The 23,610-nt window shown below is 34.9% G+C and overlaps 1 protein-coding gene across 4 annotated transcripts in view; it reads left to right on the top strand.

Annotated features, from left to right (window-relative positions):
- LOC123564875 (uncharacterized) overlaps window positions 1-23,610 on the top strand; it is a 531,225-nt gene that overhangs the window by 4,258 nt on the left and 503,357 nt on the right. For all 4 annotated transcript variants that reach the window (XR_008369995.1, XM_053537514.1, XM_053537515.1 and 1 more), the window contains exons 2-3: window positions 9,021-9,084; window positions 9,940-10,021. Coding sequence is in view for 3 of the 4 variants with exons in the window: in XM_053537514.1 (XP_053393489.1) it covers window positions 9,021-9,084; window positions 9,940-10,021 (146 nt within the window). In the remaining variant the exon portion in view is untranslated. The remainder of the gene's footprint in view (window positions 1-9,020; window positions 9,085-9,939; window positions 10,022-23,610) is intronic.

The following is a 23,610-nucleotide window of genomic DNA, read 5'->3' as shown; positions in this document are numbered from 1 at the left end:
AATATCTTTTTTATAGATTTAATTTAATGATCTGAAAACCCAGACAGTTTAATTTGGAGATGAACGTACTTGGTTAATTGCATATGAAAAAAACAGTTAACTGACATCTATCAAACATACAATCTTCTTAAAAGCTTTTGCTAATAAGATTTCACAAATTCTTCAACTTTTTTGGGGGCTCCTTATGTAATTACATAAACAGACTTAAATATCAAAGATGTGATACACCCTTCATTTCCGAGATATAGTGTCGCTATCAAGATGTCAGGATACACGATCTAGTGATCATTCTGATGCATTATTTAACATATCTGCATGTCATGCGCAAGTTGCGCAATCACTAAGTGATATTTAATTTAGAAACTTAGATCGGCATCAGTTCCTATATATTTGACACACCTATATAGGTGGTAAGTCACGTGTTGTCATATAAGGGAAAATGCTGTTGTGATACGTTGCGTAATACTAAGTGATATTTAATTTATCAACTTAGATCGGCATTTATATAGCAATATCAATTCTATATCTTGACACAAATACGTTGCCATAAGGGAAAATAATTCAACCCTTTTGTAATACGGGTAAAATATATTGGTATCAAAAAGCGAAGTTTATAAACAGTAATCGGAGTTTCATGCAGCCATACACGTGTTGTTCATTAAACCAGTATTGTGGAAATTGTTTCCCTGAAAAGATTTGAAGAAAAATCTAATGAACGGTAATTGTAAAACCGAAGTGAAAACATTTGAGCTGCACCATGAGAAAACCAACATAGTGCATTTGCGACCAGCATGGATCCAGCGCGGATGCGCAGTCTGGACTGGATCCATGCTGATCGCAAATTTTGGTTTTCTCATGGTACGGCTCATTTATATTTAGGTTTTATCTGAAAGGTTTACATTTAGTCCTTATGCAAAATAGTATTACTATAATCGTGACGGCAGTTGTCTTGCTTATGTAAATAGGTTTAGAATAGTTGGACATAATACTAGAGCCAAATATTTCCATGACACCGATCCAAAGCAACAGGGGGCGTGAGAGATGTTGCACATTTCTTTACCTCTCATGCACAGACTCAGTCAAACTAATTTTGCTATTGTGTTGCTTAGAAACGTTGAAGATATCTTCTTATATAAAGTGTAGTATGCTGCACTGCAGTCTAAGCTTCAGCTGAAATATGGTAGATATGATTTTTTTGGGACTTCGAAACAATTCTAACGCATGCAATAGGAATGCCAGTTTTTTGACCACCACATCACTCTCATATAAAGTCTTCCTGAACTAAACAGCTTATACTACTGGGGAATTCAAAATGAGAAAGTTAACGAATGCTGTTTAACATGCTTGAAAATATTCAATTGACTTATAATTGGCGATTTGGGAATTAGATAAGAAACTTAAGGAATCGCTCGTTAACATGTTTGAAAATATTTAAAAGACTTGGCGACAGGGGAATTTAATGAGAATTTTAATGAAAACTCTTTACCAAGCTTAGGAATGTTCAATGAAATTAGATTTGGGAGTGGTGGTGGTGGGTAGGAGACGGTTGGAGAAATATTAAATGGAAAATTTAAGTAAATGCCCTTTAATATGCCTTAAAGTATTCAGTCAATTTATTATCTATGATTGGGGAATTAAATGAGAATTTTAAGGAAATTCTCTTTAACATGCTTGGAAATATTCAGTCAGCATAAATGGCAATAGGGGAATTTATTGAGAAATTTACGGAAACCTCTTTAACATGCTTAAGAATATTTAATTAATTTATAATTGGCGATTGAGGTATCAAATTGGCAATTTAAGGAAATATCTTTTAACATCCTTGAAATATTCGATCAACTTATGAATAACGGTGAGGGAATTGTATGAGAAATGTAAGGAAATGCTCTTAAACATGCTTGAAAATATTTAGTCAATTATAGGGAATTACTTGAGTAATTTCCGGATATATTTCTTAACATGCTGTAACATGCTGTGTTATCTAAACTCGATCATTTATATTTGCGGTGGATCAGTTTTCGAAGGTTTTTCATTTCACGATCGACCAAATAAAGTATCTTCAGATTATGTCCCCACAAATTTAGTAACCGTTCTAACAAAATACACGGTGAAATAAAATTATATACGTATTTCCTTTTATCCTTAGCGTATGTTTTCTTTCCAAAATAATCGAAGGGCGATCGTGACAAGATTAAAGAAAGAAGTTGATACGCCTGTTTCGGTTTTACCCTATGAAATTATTGAATAGCTTAGAGTTAGGTGCGTATTAATCAACAAAACCTGTAAATAAGATTTTTAAGAGTACAACGTTGTGCAACCATGATGTATTGTCCATAAGTATTGACCTGGCACTCATTAATCTTCGCCAATATTTTCGGGCGTTTTCGTTAATTAACGCAAAATTTGTATCCTGAAAGTATCTACATTACTAAAGTAACATGAAAAGTACATCGATGACACGGTGGCGTAGAGGTAAGTTGTCTGACTTCAACGCACATAACTATGGGTTCGAAATCACTAAGAAATTTATATGTTTTTTTTTCAATTAAATGTATTGTAATGTCATCTTTAAAATTATTTTATGTATCATATTTCATGAATTTTAATTGTTTTCTCTTGTACTATTTATTTTCTGGAACGCTGGTGACAGGTAATTTGCCTTTTTATCTAAGATACCTTTAAAATAATCTTATTTCATATTTTTACAACGCGTCAATATGATTACTGTTAATAAATGAACCATAAATATCACGATACGTTTGATCAAATAAGTAGAAAGTCTGCATATAAATTTTGGGGAAAAAAGATATGGTCAGACGTAGGACTCGAACCCACAACCCTGATATTGGTAGCTAAACGCTTTGCCTGCATAGCTACCTGTACTTGCGACAGTATATCAATTAAGAATGATATATGAAATATTTAGTAGTAACGCTATTTAGGTTCAGAAACCGAAGATTAATTTACGGAAATATACGGAATATTCATGAGTGCCAGGTCAATACTTACAGACAATATATCAACATACATTAAATGTTGCGTAACAGTATATTATAACATGTTTTGTATTGAATTTTCTCTCGACATAAGTAGGCAAGTAGACTGTGTTTAACTGAATTTTCTCCTTACGCAAGTAGACTATGTTCAACTGTATTTTCCCCTTACGCAAGTAGACTGTTCAACTGAATTTTCTCCTTACGCAAGTAGACTGTTCAACTGAATTTTCTCCTTACGCAAGTAGACTGTGTTTAACTGAATTTTCTCCTTACGCAAGTAGACTGTGTTCAACTGAATTTTCTCCTTACGCAAGTAGACTGTTCAACTGAATTTTCTCCTTACGCAAGTAGACTGTATTTAACTGAATTTTCTCCTTACGCAAGTAGACTGTGTTCAACTGAATTTCTTCCTTACGCAAGTAGACTGTGTTCAACTGAATTTTCTCCTTACGCATATAGACTGTTCAACTGAATTTTCTCCTTACGCAAGTAGACTGTATTTAACTGAATTTCTTCCTTACGCAAGTAGACTGTGTTCAACTGAATTTCTTCCTTACGCAAGTAGACTGTGTTCAACTGAATTTCTTCCTTACGCAAGTAGACTGTGTTCAACTGAATTTTCTCCTTACGCATATAGACTGTTCAACTGAATTTTCTCCTTACGCAAGTAGACTGTGTTCAACTGAATTATTTTCTCCTTACGCACGTAGACTGTGTTCAACTGATTTTTCTCCTTACGCAAGTAGACTGTGTTCAACTGAATTTTCTCCTTATGCAAGTAGACTGTTCAACTGAATTTTCTCCTTATGCAAGTAGACTGTGTTCAACTGAATTTTCTCCTTATGCAAGTAGACTGTTCAACTGAATTTTCTCCTTACGCATATAGACTGTTCAACTGAATTTTCTCCTTACGCAAGTAGACTGTGTTCAACTGAATTATTTTCTCCTTACGCACGTAGACTGTGTTCAACTGAATTATTTTCTCCTTACGCACGTAGACTGTGTTCAACTGATTTTTCTCCTTACGCAAGTAGACTGTGTTCAACTGAATTTTCTCCTTATGCAAGTAGACTGTGTTTAACTGAATTTTCTCCTTATGCAAGTAGACTGTTCAACTGAATTTTCTCCTTATGCAAGTAGACTGTTCAACTGAATTTTCTCCTTACGCAAGTAGACTGTTCAACTGAATTTTCTCCTTACGCAAGTAGACTGTGTTCAACTGAATTTTCTCCTTACGCAAGTAGACTGTGTTCAACTGAATTTTCTCCTTACGTAAGTAGACTGTTCAACTGAAATTTTGCCTTACGCAAGTAGACTTGTTTAACTATCATAGCAAGGTGTTTAGAATAAAAACACAGACCTGCTTATATAATTCGTTTCTTTAGAGGTATAACCGCATACGCAGTTTCAAATGTAAGGGTAGGTAACAAAAACATGGTATCTGTTTAAAGTGACTATTTACCCAACGGGTGGAGTATGTTTTCTTTAAAGTTTCTCGCTTTGACGACACCTCTGTCTCAAGTGTTTTGATAATTTAACCATTACAGTTATAGAATTAATAAAGCTTTGCTAGACTTTTGGGGGTAATTATAAGTACGTCGATAAATGTTGATCAATTTTCATCCATAGTCCGGAGATACGCCTTTGGTTTGCAATGGATCTTCTGGTACTTACAACTGTGTATGCTGAAACCATTAAAAAATGGCACAGATAAATTGTTCATATTTTTAAAAGCAGTTCATCTTCAACGGTCTTGAAGTGGTATAGCTGAGTGTCACGAATTGTTCACATATTTATGTAACAACGTGATTTTATAATAACTTTCGTGATCAGGTGATCATATTACATTTTAGGGTGTATGTGTCTAATCATTTAATTCTGTTCTCATTGTGTCAAACAATACATGTCCCGATTTAATTGCTCTTTGGGCCTCATCTTGCCATTAGAACTTTTCTAATCAAGTTTCTGTCAACGTGTAAGGCTTATCAAATGTTAATAAAATGTTCTAACTAAACAAGAATGCTGGTGCGCCCCCATGCTCACTGACAAACATTTAATTCTAAATCCCAATTACTTTATGCCAAATTGCCAAGTACTTAATGCTAAATGCTACATACCAAATGCTATATGCTAAGTGCCAAGTGGTAAGTGATTAATGTCAAATTTGTCAAATTTTTGTGTAAATGATCTGTATCTCTTAACGGATGTAACTTTTATTCAGTTTTTAAAATATCGTGTTTTACCTGTCTGATCTGAAGCAACAACATGTTCTACGAGTCCTTGGAGCATGCAACCGAAATTGTTTAGTCTTAGATATTTAGAACAATGTTCTTTTTTATGTAACGAAGGCCACAGATATATTCAGCTCTTTGTCAGGAAGCACTAATGTTACTGTACCAATATTTTTACTTCAGCCAATGACCAACATCAGTAAATAAACTGTCATTTAATAGTATTCAGTTAGATTTATTTTATTTGCACATATTGAAATTGTATTAATAGCAGTAAGTTGTGCAACCAATATAAAGTAAATTTAATATTATTTAGTATGCAGCCTGCGTACTTTGAAATTAAATTCTTTAACTAGAGCTATTTTTTGTAATGATAAGATAAAAATGTACTGGAAAAGATAATGTACATGCAAAATTATTTGCATTTTCATGCACATTCTATGAAACGCGGTCTGTATTTCAATGTTGTATCATTTCAAACTTTGACACCTGCGGGATAACTAGTGGTTTTCTTATGTGTAGAGGCCTTAACCTTTACCCTGCTAAATTTCTGAAATGGACTGGTCCATCATTCAATTTGGGCAATACCATTTATTATTCGAAGGGGTGTTCACTGAAAATTTACTGACTGAATAGCGATCAGTGGATGTGCAGGCTGATCATGGTCTGCACTTGTCGCAAAGGCAGAATCACTTGCCGCCACCAGGCTAAAAACTAGAATTTGTTTTATCAACAGCTGGCACAAAGGCCTCTTAAGTCTAGAATATAGTTAGACGTCAAATTTCCTTTACATGTACATTCATAATTAATCAACAGAAATTATGTGTAAATATCGGCCCAGTGAAATGAACACAAACTATTAGAGGAAGTAGTTGCCGATCTCGACTGAGCAAAGCCTTGTATTTTTAAGTGTCATCAAGCACGAGACCCTGTTGACTGAAAGACGTAAGCGATCACAGCCACATTTTATATTTTAGCAAAATGTGGTGACTTTTTTCTTATTACTTATTCACAATTTGATCTTTCTTTCCGTTACTGAAATTTCACTTGTGTCTGCAGAGAATAGATTGAATAGCACATGCATCAGGAAGAAGCAAAATATAACTGGGGGCAATCCTAAAATGCAGTGATTGGCTGTAGAATATCTACCCATCCCCATCCCAGATCAGATAGCAGCTGGGAATATTTAATTTCATGCTGGGGCGCCTAAAGTTTACAGCGTCTTATTGTGAAAACCTAGTTTGATAGTTACATTAAAACTGATTACACGAACCTTCTTTATATTGAGGTCGGTATTAAAAGAGATAAGTTACATACTAGTCGGGTTCCGATTACAGTTATTCATATTATCAAAAAGAACGAAAAAAGATAATGTACGTTTTGTTAAATGAAAACTTGCTGTATGAATCTGTTGAGACTTCAGCTTTGAAAGACGCAGTCACATAATTTTGTTGTGGCAATGTCCGCCCGTTCGTCCTTTCTTCCGTTCAAAGTGTTGTTGCAATTTCCGGCCGTTCGTCCTTCCTTCCGTTCGAAGTGTTGTTGCAATGTCCACCCGTTCGTCCTCCCTTCCGTTCAAAGTGTTGTGGCAATGTCCACCCGTTTGTCCTTCCTTCCGTTCAAAGAGTTGTGGCAATGTCCGCCGTTCGTCCTTTCTTCCGTTCAAAGTGTTGTGGCAATGTCCGCCCGTTCGTCCTCCCTTCCGTTCAAAGTGTTGTGGCAATGTCCACCCGTTCGTCCTTCCTTCCGTTCAAAGTGTTGTGGCAATGTCCATCCGTTCGTCCTTCCTTCCGTTCAAAGTGTTGTGGCAATGTCCGCCCGTTTGTCAATCCTTCCGTTCAAAGTGTTGTGGCAATGTCCGCCCATTCATCCTTCCTTCCGTTCGAAGTGTTATTGCAATGTCCGCCCGTTTGTCCTTCCTTCCGTTCAAAGTGTTGTGGCAATGTTTGCCCGTTCGTCCTTCCTTCCTTTCGAAGTGTTGTTGCAATGTCCGCCCGTTCGTCCCTCCTTTCGTTCAAAGTGTTGTGGCAATGTCCACCCGTTCGTCCTTCCTTCCGGACTCTCACTGTTTCTGCATATTTATGCTCACCTTCGAAGAATGGGGATTATTGCTTTGCATATGTCGGTCGCGTCGGTCCGTCTGTCGGATTGAGAACAATTTGACTCAACGTTCAAATATAGTAGCATGATTGGGCTTATAAGGGATAGGAGCCTTGTAGTTTTAAGGGTCAATAGGTGAAAGGTCAATGTCATAGGGGCCTGAACCGTGAAAACAGTGTCCGCCAAATAACTTAAGGAACCTTTAAACTTGATAGCACGTTTGGGCTTGTAAAGTAGATGACCCCTATTGTTAATGTGAGATCATGTCACATGGACCTGAACCTTAAAAACAGTTTCCGCTAAAAAACTTGAGAACCACTTGATTCAGAACCCTCGAACTTGACTTAACTGGGCTTATAAAGTACATGATTCTTATTGTAATTGGGATCAATTGGTCAAAGGTCAAGGTTACAGGGACTTGAACTTTGAAAACTGTTTCTGCACGATAACCTGAGAAACACATGACCCAGAACCTTCAAATTTGAAAGCATGAATTGCTTTGAGATCAATAGGTCAAATGTTAAGGTCACAGGGGCGTGGACCGTGAAAACGGTTTCCGCTTAAAAAACTTGAGAACCACATGATCCAGAACCTTCAAACTTGATAGCATGATTGGACTTATTATGAGGTAGCTAACCCATATTGTTTTGGGGTCAGTAAGTCAAAGGTCAAAGTCACAGGAGCCGGAACCTTGAAAACAGTTTCCGCTCAATAACAGTATTCTAAAACTTGATGCATGACTGGGCTTATTTTTGGGGCTATTAGGTCAAAGGTCAAGGTCATTGTGATCACAGGACTGAAAATAGGACAACCCGTCACGGAGGCATACACGTTTTACAAACAACTCTTTCTAAGACCCCTCCGAAGAAGGAGGGGTATATTGTTTTTCAGATGTCGGTCGGTCGGTCCGTCCGTAGACCAATAGGTTTCCTGATGATAACTCACAACGCTTGGGTCTAGGATCATAAAAGTTGATAGGAAGGTTGGTCATGACCGGCAGATGACCCCTATCAGTTTTGAAATCAGTAGGTCAAAAGTCAAGGTCACAGTGATTCAGAACAATTAACCCGTTTCTCGACGATAACTTGAGAATGCTTTTGCATAGGATCACAAAACTTAATAGGGAGATTGATCATAACCAGCAGATGACCCCTATTGATTTTGAGATTAGTAGGTCTAAGGTCAAGGTAACAGTGATCCGAGAACAGTTAAACCGTTTCCGGGCGATAACTTGTGAACGCTGAGGCTTAGGATCATGAAACTTAATAGGGAGGTTGATCATGACCAGCAGATGACCCCCATTGATTTTGAGATCAGTAGATCAAATGTCAAGGTCACATTGACCCTGAACAGTAGAATTGTTTTCCCCAATAACTGAAGAATGCTTTGGTCTAAGATCACATTTGATACGGAGGTCACTTATGACTGGTAAATGACCCATAATTATTGATTTGAGGTCAGTGCGTCAAACGTCAAGCGCACACTGACCACATAATTTCTGTTCCTTGTGCAGTTACTGAATGCATCAAGGTGGGGCGAGGGGGGCGGGGGCATTTCGTCTGCATTTCAAGTTATACTTTCACAAAAATATTTATGAGTCGGTGCAAGGGGTGACCATGTCCCTACAAACACCTACACACAACACACATATTACGCGTTTTTCCTTTTTTCATTAATTTTATTTCTTTTGCAGGCTGCTGCGGGTGGTCATACAGAGACAGAAAAGTTAGGAAAAGTGACATTCGAGTGTAGTGAAGGTAACGTTTTTCTTCTCGCTTCTTTTAACATTCACATGGGCTTACTGTTCAAGTTAGCAGATGCCACTTTTTGGACTTTTCGCAACCCGGTCAGAGACCGGTTCCTTTAGATTTTTGTATGATTACGTAAGATCCATTTATAACATTTATAACCTCTCATTTATAAGACTCTGTAGTCTGTATATAGCTAAATCATAAATTCCAAAATATCACCATATTTGAGCTGGAGGCAAAAAACAAGGGGAAAAGCAGGAGTCCAACAATCATTACAATGCACTGTACATCGAACTCAAACCTCTGTTGATGGTGACTCTTTAATTGACATTCGCGGTATCTTTTACCTGTATACGTGTTATTTTGATAGTGTGATTTTTCCGATATTGACTATTTGATTGGCCATGACCGACACTGTGTTTTTTAAACTTGACACAATTTACTGGAGTGGCAGTCTGGATTTATATAAGGCTACATATATAGTTTATTGTCAAGGGTGGACCCAGAGGACGGCGTACCTCAATAATCTGGCGGACATATATATTTTATAGCCTAAAGTTGAGACGTCATTCAGCACATGAAATTTCCGGCGGTTTAGCAAGTTAACATGAAATTAAAAGCTCTCATTTGAATAAAATTGCTACTTCTTACTTTACAAATTTAGAACGTTTAAGCCCCATGTTTTTAAGTATATATGCTCTTGAACTATTTGTACATTTGCGAACAATTTTTTCGAAGGGACATATCCTCGGATCCCTGGCTAGAAATTCCGCTCTCGTTCTGAACCAGAATCTTGGATCCGCCCTTGATTGTAGTAATCTAGGTTCACCGTGTTATAAAACATTTCTGTTTTAATCTTAGGCTGGTCTATCTACAATGGCAACTGTTACAAGGCTATTGATGTCCCGATGCCGTATGCGTTTGCATCCCTTACTTGTTTGGGGTAAGTGTCTCTTAAATAAAACTTGTATTCTGTGACATTTCTTTTGTTGCCAATTAATCTGTTAAGGACATTCTGAATTCAGCGTACGGAAGTGACACGGCTGTGTAGAAACTTATTATTTTTATTCTACATAACTTCACCATACGTTCGTCCGTAAGATGCCAAATATATGGTCTTAAAGCTAAATTGGCATTTTCTACCCTAATCGGGTATGTCATACAAATGCATTTTATTTACGTTCAAATGTCAAACTTTTAACTGATAAAACTCGTGTCATTTTTGTGCCACTAATGATTAATTTGTTCATAATACGTTATCTTATTTCTTGTCTTTCATCATTACAGTCCTATGTTACATACTTAGGATGATGTTTTTTTTTACATTATTCTGTTAGAGGATAGTATGTGAGACTGGCCATCGCCAAATATGTTACACTCTTTGAATAAAGAAATTATTATTGTTGTTGTTGTTGAATGTATCTGAAAGCAAGTTGTAAATAACCTTTTCCAGATTTCTAACGTTACAATGTAGAAGTTCAAGCAATGATTCCGGAGTATAACGTCCGAACCAAACGTGTTAAGCTTGGTTACATGAAAGATATATGAGCCGCGCCATGAGAAAACCAACCTAGTGGCTTTGCGACCAGCATGGATCCAGACCAGCCTGCGCATCCGTGCAGTCTGGTCAGGATCCATGCTGTTCGCTTTCAAAGCCTATTGCAATTAGAGAAACTGTTAGCGAACAGCATGGATCCTGACCAGACTGGGCGGATGCGCAGGCTGGCCTGGGTCCATGCTGGTCGCAAAGCCACTATGTTGGTTTTCTCATGGCGCGGCTCATATTTCTTTCAATTAAAAAAGGCTAAGCTTTTAAGAATGTAGAATTTAGCGTTATAGTATCATATCTTTTTTTACATAACCCTGGATCATTCAGTCATGTACGGTTAAATATATTACCATTTATTCGTTTTTAAGAAAAATGTAAATGGCCCATTAAAGGTTGAAATAGGATGCTCCTGTGTCAATGAGCCAAAAACAAATCCCCTGATGGCTCATTAGCATTTTTTCACTTAACCATATATACGAGGAATCTTTCAAAATATATGCCATACTTAATTTACCCATCATACAAAACTTTTTTACTATGATAAAACAATTAAGTAAAGTAAAAACTGACTTTTAAGATCGATCGTAGAAATCTAGCGGTGTGCCGTAACCATGGAAACGGCTACAGAAGCTGGTAATTGCGGAAACTCAAAAAACTTTCTTTTGTCATATTTCAAAAGGTAGTAGTATTAGAAACTTGATTTTTTCAAATTTTCATTAAGTTATGAATACCTATTGTTTGCAGTGATTATATTCTAAATATCTTATTTAATTTCTTAATTGTCGTCAGCACGTGCAGTTTTAGTAATAAGCACGTGCATTCAATTGTAAACTAACAAGGTGTCTTTTTTTAAATCAGAAAATGTTTTCTGGACTTAATTACAACTATTGCTGATTTTTGGCTTGAAATTGCTATATAATACGCATGCAATTAAAATTCTAAAAAATTTGATACGTCAGTTTAACAGCATTTTAGATAATAATGCAGCGGATTGCATTCCATATAGGCTATTAATTCGCTTCCTTTTTCAATAAATATGGACAATGAAGTTAATTAATAATGCGTTAAGTATCGGCTTGGAATATTTATTAGATATTATATGAAAAACAACCATGTTTATTTAATTAATTGTTGGAAAACATGTGGATAAATTGTTTTTGTGGCATTGCCTTTTGTTAGCTGTCAGTATTGTATAGATACGCTTAACGTATTATAATGCAAGAAAATTGTTCCCTTTTTCGTTGATATTTTTACTATTACTGTTACGAAATCAAGTATTTTAGATTTGATACTTCTATTTCTTTAATAACTAATAATATTACCGGACTTTTCTCCATAATTCAGCGGAACCATTATGGGAGTAAACTAGGCCTAGAGTAAAGGCTTCCAGTGTGTGTAGAGCGGTTCTACCAAAGTGATGCTAATGTACATATAGAAAGAATGTACGATGAAATTTGCGAAAATATAATAATGTGTTTCGTATTTCTTATTTTCGGGGCGGGTCAGTTATTGTTACTCTGTTGAAATCTCGTATTATGCAATACACTTTCCGGAGATATCAACACCATCGATATGTTATCAAGTACTATAATAAAAATACGATGTTTTTGAAAGAGTATGTCTGTATTTCCTTCATGCACATTTGTAGTAGCAATATACATCCTTTGCATGCGGTTACAAAGAAAAAATACATATGTTAAAGTGACAGCTTGCAATGTTATCTTTATACATTTTCCGTATATTTTTCGGCTCCGTTGCTTCAATAAGACGCATATTTCTAGTTATTTAATATACAAAACACTTTACAGTTCATTGACAAATTGAAAAACAAAATGAAATCCAAAAGATCGTTTTGCTATGATGACTTACATTCTAAACATTGAAAAACACACACATACCATAATCTCGTTTTAAAAAGCAAACAGAACGTAAGTATAGGACTATGTTTAAGGACGAATTTCAAGTGTTAATGAATAACTGCGGATGGCCAAACCCCTGATCCCCCCACCCCCACGCACTACCACTTACTCAAATTGAGCAACTTAATTAAATCCTAGACGTCTCAGTGCTAGGATTTATTCTTTATTGCAATTTTGTACGACTGTTCCGGTACTTATCAATATGCACGCTATATTAGAATCAATTTGCTTATAGGGAAAATACCGAAATGGTACAAGGTTACATTCTTCATTTGTTTCATATAAACAATTAAATCTTGAGACCTCATTTTCAGTGCTTTACAGCGTTTCAATGATATAAAAACACATATATAGCCATTAAATATGACACGTCTTCTCACCAAAAATGAAAAATATATATATTGAGATGTTAGGTTACATATATTAAAGAAACATTATCTGTCTGAAAAACATCACCATCTGAAAATACTCCCATGAAAATTGTCATTTAGCGATAACCCGTATACATGTAGACATGGAAATTCACAGTGAAAGTGATCTAGATCTTTTCTCAATACAATAAGCAATACAGCTAAGCCAAAGCTATAACTGTGACATCCTTATCTGACTCATATACAAGATCTCATCAACAACATGGAGCTACATTTTGAATTGCAAAAACAGATCATCTAGCATCATCTTACATGTTTGGCGAACTTCTCTTTTCGTAACACTGGGGCTCATTGTCCCTGTGTAGTTAGTGGGGACCGATGCGCTATGCTAACTGCCAAATGCTAAATAAGAAGTTGTTAATGCTAAATGTCAATAGATAATGTTAATGTCACATACTTAATGCTAAATGCTACATACAAAATACTAAATGCCGTATACAAAACGCTGAATGTCATAAAAACTCTATATGCAGTCACAGGAAAACGGTGCAGCAATTACAAGGCAGAGACTGAAGCACTCATAAAGGCCGTCTCAATGGTTTGAAGACTCGGCAGAAAAAAGCTCCTCAGTCGTCTCTCTCACATATGCACTGTCTGTTATGGAAGCTCTGATCAACAATAAAGCTCCGCACTAGCCAGGAGAATGCAGAGCCTGAGTATAACCTGCAAAGTAGCACTTCAGTGGATTACATCCATTGTGGACTTGCAGGCAATGAAGAGGCAGACCAACTGGCTAAGCTAGAAGTTCAGTCAGAACAACCAACAAAACCTGTGAGTTACAAGAAGAAAGTCACCATCATCAAGGCACTAACGAGACCAAGGATAGAAAAAGATGATTTTCATCTCCTTGAACAAGTGATGTTGGCCAGGCTTCACTCGGGGCACATCAAGCTCAATGCTCACATTTACAAGAAATACAGACTGGCACCATCGCCAACTTGTTCATGTGGTGAGGAAGATCAGACTGCGGAGCATATACTTCGGAGATGTAAAAAAGCATGACTATGAACGAGCTGCGACTTGGCCGATAGATACCTCAATGCACCAGAAACTGTATTGGGGGCATTGAGGATCTGCGGCAAACCAGAAGTTTCGTCAAGGCTACTGGTCTGACAATGTAGTTGCGAACGAGAAAAAGAAGATAAGAACAAATTCTTTTTGTCAAATGATAAATGGTAATTCTCAAATTATCAATCTTCTTGATCTTTATCTCTTCAACTAATGAATGTAACTCTTACTCATTTGGAAATAAATGTGCTGCCTGTCTAATTTAAAGCTGTTACAGGGACATGGAACCAAAACATTTTGCTGTAAAATGTTTATCATATAATAGACTAAGATATGTAACAAAGAAAAAAGTTATGTAACGAAGGGCAATGATTATATAACTGATATATTCAGCAGTTTATTTTAATGGAAACTTAGCAGTGAGCATTTTGACATTTGTTGTTTTATCAAAAAAGCATTTATCATTGACAATTACCGTTCGAAAGCCAATATTTGAAGTTAAGCAGTTCGTAAATAGCATTTTTCATTTTGCATTAACATTTTGCTGTTACCATTGCGCATTGACCTTCCATAGGCATATCGCATTTGGTATGCTGCATTTTATATAAAGTATTTGGCATTTGGCATTAAGTGATTGGCATTTAGTATTAAGTATTTGGGGTTTAGCATAAAGTTATTGGCATTTTGCATTAAATAATTGTCATTTAACATTTGGCTATATTCATGGCGCACTGGCCTTCAGTACATATCAAATGCCATATGCCTTATCCTTTGTTCTAAATGCCTATAATTATTGCCAACTGACAAATACTACTCGTCAAATGCTTTAACTTTGTGAGTTAATAATCTGTATCCCTTACACTAATGACACGTGAAAAGATATGAAGTTCTATCAGCCTGATTTGAAGCTATAACATGTTCTTAGTGTTATGAGATGACATGATCGACACTTTTTTCTCTAAAATATTAAGAAATATTTTAATAGAGACAAAGTTATGTTACAAAGGCCAATGACTATTTACAGGATGCATTTATACACTGATATATTCAGCTTATTATCTGAATAAGTACTTAGCAATACGCATTTGGCATTTATTGTTTCGTATTTGCAATTAACAATTATCATTTATTGTTTGACAATTACAAATATACCATTTCATAGGCAATATTTCACATTAGGCATATAGCAAATAGCATTTTGCAATAATAGTTTGTCATTTAGCATTTGGCAATTAGCATGGCACACCGGCTTTCCATAGCCTTCCATAGTACTTAATAAATGTCATTTCGTTTTCAAAACATTTTGCATAAGGTGTCTGGCATTTAACATTGTTATCTGATATTTAGCAATTGACAAATAACATGGCGTACCAGGTTTCCATATAAGCATGTACGTTAGCATCACCTTGGTAGAACCGTTTTACACACACTGGAAGTCTTTACTCTAGGCCTAGTTAACTCCCATTATTGTACTAAATTATGGAGAGTGTTCTGCGGTAAATATTTGGTATATTTTATGAAATTCTTTATTAATTTTGATTTAAATAACTATAAGTAAGGGGATGTAAATTGTTGTTATATGGTATGAAATTCTTTTAATTTTGATTTCTAATAATTGTATATATTTGGGAGTCTAAGCAATTCGACATGTCCAGACATATAACATGTTAAGGTAGATCTAATCAAATAAAAGATAGATATATAATTGAATAACGGTATGTGTAAATTGGAAATCTTTTGCCTGAAGATGTCTAACGCTATATCCCTTTAATAATACATTACCTGCGATTACGCATAAGGGGGAGAGGTAGTGTTCTGCGGTAAATATTTGGTATATTTTATGAAATTCTTTATTAATTTTGATTTTAATAACTATAAGTAAGGGGATGTAAATTGTTGTTATATGGTATGAAATTCTTTTAATTTTGATTTCTAATAATTGTATATATTTGGGAGTCTAAGCAATTCGACATGTCCAGACATATAACATGTTAAGGTAGATCTAATCAAATAAAAGATAGATATATAATTGAATAACGGTATGTGTAAATTGGAAATCTCTTGCCTGAAGATGTCTAACGCTATATCCCTTTAATAATACATTACCTGCGATTACGCATAAGGACCTTTGAACAGAAATATCTAACTGAGATGTCAAACACATTTTACAATTAGCATACTAGTTACATGACTTTAATCAAACACATTTTTACAATTAGCACACTAGTTACATGACTTTTAATCAATAAATAGGGATTAGATTGTGTCATCAAAGATTTACTTGGACACCATTTTTCTGTATTACGGGCAGTTTTATGGCAGTTAATTTGCTTACTTGCCAAATCCTGTTTTAGGGTCCGAAACGAACCAATTTTTATGTACGCATTTTTCATTGGTCAGTTGAATTTGTAATAAGATTTTTAATTGGATAATTTCGAAGAAATCAACCGTTTATAAATCCTTTATAAGCACATCAGCTACCCCGAGAAAGCAAAAACTCTGGCTTCGTAGAAAATAAATGTTATTGGGAGCTGACAAGATTTTTATTCTTTTTATAGAGCTACAGAAATCTGGAAGCATCCCAGAGTATCGACAATTCCCCATTCTCAATAAGAGAGAAAACAGTGCAGAAAAAGAGAAGTCCGGTTATATGATAAATTATTAAAGTGATAGAAGTATGAAATCTAAAATACTTGAATTCGTAACAGTAATAATAAAAATATCAACAACAAAAAGAACAATTTTATGCATGCATTATATGTTAACCGTATCTGTTACAATACTGATAGGTAACAATGTCACAAAAAACAACATAATTTATTCACACGAATAAACCCGTAGGGCCCGTACACACGAAAGCTTCTTCAGATAATAATTCTAGGTCTTGCAATTGGTGGATTGTGTTTAAATGTGGCCTGTTGGATTGATTTAATGACTAATTCTAGTGTTCTAGATACAAAATTATCACAGCCGATATATAAGAGTACTTACACGTACTCTTATTCTATGGCCCATCTAAACATGGCCGTTGCCAGTCTAGTTAATAAACATTTAAAAATGCATCAATATTTTTTCATATAGATCTATTTACCTGTTTTTCAACAATTTAATATGGCATCGTAACGAACAGTATTTGCTGCGAACCCATTCCACTTGTGCCCGATATTGTACTACGTGTACCCGATTTTTGCCAGACATTTGAAACACTGTCAGCTTTAAGGGTAAAGTTGTTTAAAGAGTTTCAAGCAATATATATTACTTAACGAAGAGTGCTACATCCTCAAACACCCGATTCCCGACCACCTATCTGAACATTCTAAATGGTTATCAAAATATTATTAGGCTCTACCGGATATTGTCCATTCCATGTAGGTTGTCCAGTTTTCAAACAGGGGTGAAAAGGTCCCGGATTTTTTTTTTTTTTAAAAAAAGCTCCTAGGTTCAATTTTGAGATCGATGTAAATCCGTTGAGGACGGGAGGCACGACTGACATTGGGCGAAGGTCGCCAAAAACAGTCGGGAGTTATAGGACAACATTGGTGAATTGATTTCTTCTTTTTAGTTGCGGTCTATCATACAATGGTAAATGTTTTTCACAGAATATTACTGCATATTTCTGCCTAGCGACCGCTGATTTTGTGCATTTATTAACGTAAATAAGAACTTCTTTTTTATATAATCAATACAGTAATATGCTGCGGGAAACATTAAATCTGGAACGACTGATACGTATTGGACCTTCCTGATTGCTATAAAAATTGATGTTATTGTTGCTTTGAGGAGAGAACACGTGTATTCACATTTAGACTTTACGTGCTGTAAAATACATCAAATCGTTAACATACAACCTTACAAAGCATAATTAAAACCCATTGGAGAGAAGGGCGTATGTAATATTCCTATGATTTTATGTTTTACAGTCTAGATCTATACTTTTCCTAATGCACCGTCTGCAGAATCCTTCGGTTTTCGTTCCTTGGTAGCCTACTCCACGGAAAAATATGCGTTACCACTACAAAAGAAAGGCTTGTGCTTATAAGATTTTTGGCGGGCAAAAAGCACGTGAATCTCGAGGTTCAGTCGCCACTCGGTAGAAGGTGCGGATAGCTCTCGGGTAACTGTTACACGGTAACTCGGCTACTGAGTTACCGCGAATCAGTTACCCGAGAGCCAGATATTTCTATCGGCACCTTCAACTAGTGATAGTCTTTTAGATTCTCTTTCTTGCATACCGCCTTCTTCAATTAATAGATGAAATAAAATAAAAATAAATGATTTTCTTTTAAGGAGGAACCACACTATAACTTTTTTTCAGAGCCCACGTTATTGACTGGTACCAACAAAAACTGGAAGATATTTCCGATTTAGATCTGTGTATATTTATACGTTTAATGCATCAGTGACGTTTCCATGGCGTCGCAAACATGACCACTTCGCGCACTTTTGACGTCAGATATACGGGGACAAAATCTGCCTTGAAATTATTGTACCGGCAATATTTTTTAACGTAAACCCATAAATTATACATGAAATGAAAGCTGACATGAAACTCCAGACGATGATTTACTCGGAATTGCTCTACGTTTTCGCGTAATAAAATGAGAGCCAAAAAACGAGTTTTCTTTTTACTTAAATTTTCCACAAAAAATAGCTTCGCTCAGCATTAAAAAAAAATCCATCCGTAAGTTTTTTACCAAAATTGAATATGTTTTACACTAATACGTCCTGTAAATATGTAGTAAAAACCAGAAAGTTTTACCGTGCCGTTTTGTGGCTATAAGAACTTTTTAAGCATCACTACAGTAACAGTTTTCGACGCTGAAAAAAATGACGTGAATGTGAAGATATGGCCCTTAACTCATTCTGTCCTAAAGTGTTATCTCCACTTCTACCCTGGTGATATTTATCTTTCAGCCACCTAGGAAGCTGATAAGCCAATCTGCCCCTGAATACCTAGAGGTGTTTTGAGAGATAACATTGAATTTGTAGTTTTTTTGCTTGGGATATTGTTATTAATTAATGACATATCACATCAAATATGTGTTAATAGGTATGGAATTTGCACTCTTTGTAAGTAAATTGAAATAGCTACACAACAAAGCTAATTTCATGCAGCTGTGTAAGATTTTGTTTGGGCTAAACAACATTTATAAAATGCTAAATTTTATCATGCACAGATTTAAACAACAAATAAGAACAATTCTTAAAAATAATTTTAAATACATATTATTGTCATTTTCTAACACTGATTTTACTCAGTTATATGCACTAAGGCAATCAAAACGCATCAAAATAAAGTTATTTCTCATAAAAGTAGTGTATGTATTTGATATGAAGATGTAATAAAATGAAAATAAGTAAATATTTCAACTATTTTAGACAGAAACTACTAGCCTGAAAATGAGATTATTTTGGACTAATTTTTAGAAAACATGTACTTTATGAAAATTTGAATTTTGAAACAATTTTGTAGAGTTTCTATAGTGTCAAATTGATTGAGTTATTATTAACAGTTTATTCTATAGATCAAGAGACAGTTTTGAAGTTTAACAACAAATAAATAAATATTAAATAGATACCCACGAAGATGATTTTACTTTTTCGTACACACATGAGCATTGTCATATCGCATAGGTAAAAATGAAAGGTCTGGTGTGCATGAGTGCAAGATAGTTTAATCTTATATGTAAAAGAAAATATTTTAGTTCTTTTCCTTTCAATGTGCATCGTCACTTGACAAAGTTCACGCGGTATGAAAATATAAAATAATTTTATGAGATTTTCTTGCATTTTGATCGGTATGATGACTGCACGTTATTTTTGTGCAGTAATTATGTACGTCTGTCTTTACTGAAGTGTGTTTTATAACAATCCCCAATTATTTACATTTTTTTTTTCCGCACTCAAATGTTTAGATCCGTACTTATAAAGAATATACTCAACGCCTTTTCTAGCTCCGTAGCTGGGGTTTGTTTTTTATCTCCGCTAAATTTTGACAGATTTGAATGAAATGTTGGCACAATATTTAATGATTATTTTATTGTAATAAAACGTAAGAACGATATAGCCGTAAAATTGTTTAATCCCGCAGATGGCATTATTTGCCGCATAGCGGCGAGCGAAAAAGTTTATATTTTTGGGTTGCGTTAATTTCAATTGCCATTGCTCAGTGAATCTTCGTTGGTATCTATTTATTTATTCATCTTTTACTTATATTTTTCATGTTTCGATCATATAAAAAATCATCAGTAATTTTCAGGCTTCGAAAAAATAAACAAATTATAGCTTGAACGACGGTAGCTTTTACAGCTTTCTTCAGCGAAAGCATTCATTTTTTCACAATGTCCGGTTTTATTTATGTTCTAAAAATGTTACGCACCAAATATATTTTGATTGGTCCAATTTGTTAGAAAGAACCAAAAGATTTTGTTTAAGACCAATGAAATGTGACAACTGAAAGCGTTACGCAGAATTCAGAGCTATTACTGTAAGGGTTTTAACACACTAAATAGCCACCACTATATATTCTATATAAAATGACAAGTTTTCACAATGCTGCAATACACACCTAGACCCATTTTAAATTTCTTTAACTTATATTTTCTTGTAGAGCAACATTTATACTGTAAAAATATCCAAAGAAAAGTAGGGGTCATGTTTGATGCAAGAAAAATATTTCTGGTCAAACGGACACACCGTAATTTTTACACTGAAATGACAATCACAATTTAGGGTAGGGGTGTATGAATAAATTTCACATGTTAAATCAGTTTGGAGTCTTTTTTCAACATGCAAATGCTACCAGTATGTCAAGTATAGGCATGCAATATGATTTCAGCCAATATATAGCAATGATTTCAAGGAAAAATCCTTCTTACAGCAAAAAAAAACTGAGAACTATTTGAATCCGCCATTATGCTTAGGCTATTTAGTGTCTGTATACCTAAAGACACATGTATTCGGTGTGCGGTTTCCAGATGTAGATAACAACAATGCCTAGAAGCGGCACGCGGTGTACAGATAACAATCGGCCGACGCAATAATGCGTCGCGCGGGCAGAATGAGTTAAGGTTAGGCAATAAATGTCTGTTTCTGGTAACATGCTAAACAAATAGGGTAGGTAGCTAAAGTGCCGCCAGTTTTTATTTACACATTTACAATCAACTATAATAGATTTTTATTTGATGATGATTTAATCGGAATTGCTCTACGTTTTCGCTTAATAAAATGAGAGCCAAAAAACGAGTTTTGTTTTTACTTAAAATTTCCACAAAAATAGCTTCGCTCAGCATTAAAAAAATATCCATTCGCAATTTTTTTATTAAAACTGAATATGTTTTACATTAGTATGTTTTCTGAAAAACTGTCAAATTTTAGAAAGTTCTGCGGTGTCGTTTTTAGGTAAATAGCTGTTTTAATGCGTTGATACTAGGTCAACAAATTTACGTTTTCTCGACGTCACCGTTTCAAATTGTTTTTGAAGAATTGACAAGTTACGCAACGTTCAGATAAACGTGAAATTACATTAGTTATCCCATTTTTTTTTTTAGTAATTGTGGTAGCTTTTATGGAATGTGTAATCACACAGACGGTAACACTATCATTAGTTAACATACTGCCAGATCCGAATATCTACCGTTCAGACCAGAAAATACGGAAATATTAAGTTTCTGCGAGGATAAGTACTAATTAAAGAATAGGCTGAGACTATGGCATTCGTTTATAGTGATAAGAATAATTATCACATCAGTGGAAACACTAGTGTAAATTTCCTTTCAGTGACCTCATTATCTGCGTGGTCATATGCGAAGTTATGCAAGGTAATAAACATGTATTATTTGAAACTTCTAACATATACAAAATTATTGCTAATACATTTTCCGCAAAAGAGAGTTATAGACCTGAGCCTATTTAACAACGCAAATAGTTAACATATTTTATATACTTTGTATAAAGCGTACCATATTTATATAGTAATTTTACAGAAATGACCAAATTTGTCTATAATAGCATAAAATATTACACATTTGTTCAGAGCAAATTGGCCGATCGCGATCACGTGCTTGGTGTGGTCAAAAAGACATGTAGACTCAGATAATGGCGCAAGTTCTGCACGGATTTCTCGACGTATATTTTACGATTTTTATCGCTTCTTTATTACTAGGTATACAATATATTACTCTAGATATCTTAATGAAAGTTACATTCATTTGTAGAACTATTCAAGAACTATTTCATAAAGGTATAGCGCAAGGCTCAAACCCGACCCCAAGGGTCGTCCAGGCTCGAACATGGGTGCCATCGATATCGTAACATACCTGCTGCGGCGGGATAAGAATTACCACCTGACGTCGAAGAACATTATCTAACCTTATCATAATCACACTCGCATACAGTCAATTGAAATCATGCAGGGAAACATGATTAACTTGGGTGTAAACTGAAATATACATTGAAATTTTCACTTCGAAATTATTCATAATTTTAACACAGCTACTGCGTTTAATAGATATTTGAACATTAAATTCCCATAAATAGAAATGCATCATTAACACTGAATATTTACATCAGCATTACATAAATTAACACCCGTTTTTGTGTGAATATCAGTGGTTTATTTTGATGCATAATCTATTTCTAAACATGTACACAATTGTTGTGTGTCACGCGCTGAGACAGTTAAGTTGTAATATTTACATCCATCTTTGAATAATTATTAAAGTTACAAACATGCGTTTATTTACATATACTTTTTTGTATTTTATGAAACATGCTTTGTTGTGTTATTTTTTTATCCATTTGTATCGTATGTAATGTAAGTGTACCAATATTTCAGCCTTCTAAAACTTAACATTTTACGACCATTCATTTATCTGATAATGGAATCGCATCGTCGGAATCATCATCCGACGGAACTAATATTTCAGAATCAGCATAATAATAAATAAATATTTTCATCATTTTAAGAAAGATCTCTGGCCGACGACATTATTTTACTCTTTTGAAATACAGTATGAACGAAACACAGCGGAGATCGTCTTTTTATTTCATTAACATTACCGCATAGTTACAGACATTTATTTTAACAAGGGAACTAATTATTAGTACAACTAGTAATTATTACATCAAAGAAATAATAGCCAGTATGCAAAGTAATTTTTCTTTTGTCAAGATTATCAAAAATTAACAAGTACTTATCGCAATCATCATGATCTCGGTGCCGCGACTATACTCGTCAATCGCCGTCCTGGGGAGTCCTGATAACGCGCGTATAGTCGCATATCGACGCTACAGGGGTAGAAAATATAACGCCTATAGTCGCATTTCAGCCCCAGGGAGTTAAAAAGCAAAAACATTACGAGAATACACTTTATTTTTGTGAAGAAATATTTTACATCAACTAAGGCTCTTAAGTAACACGTTTTGGCGAATATCAATTATTTCTATGGAAATAAATAGTTTAAGGTAAGTTTTGTCCGTCAGTACGATCTGTAGACTTGCTATAGGGATCGTATAACGCTAATCTTGGTCGCATTTTTTTTCGAAAAATTCATCAATTTCTTTTTATTATAAAATGCGTTAAGAATAAGATATCAAACTGAAATTTCTTTTAAAAAGTAGCTGG

Source organism: Mercenaria mercenaria, chromosome 2 (assembly GCF_021730395.1).
Source record: "Mercenaria mercenaria strain notata chromosome 2, MADL_Memer_1, whole genome shotgun sequence".
NCBI classification, from domain to species: domain Eukaryota; kingdom Metazoa; phylum Mollusca; class Bivalvia; order Venerida; family Veneridae; genus Mercenaria; species Mercenaria mercenaria.
This window is presented reverse-complemented; position numbering and strand designations above follow the sequence as displayed.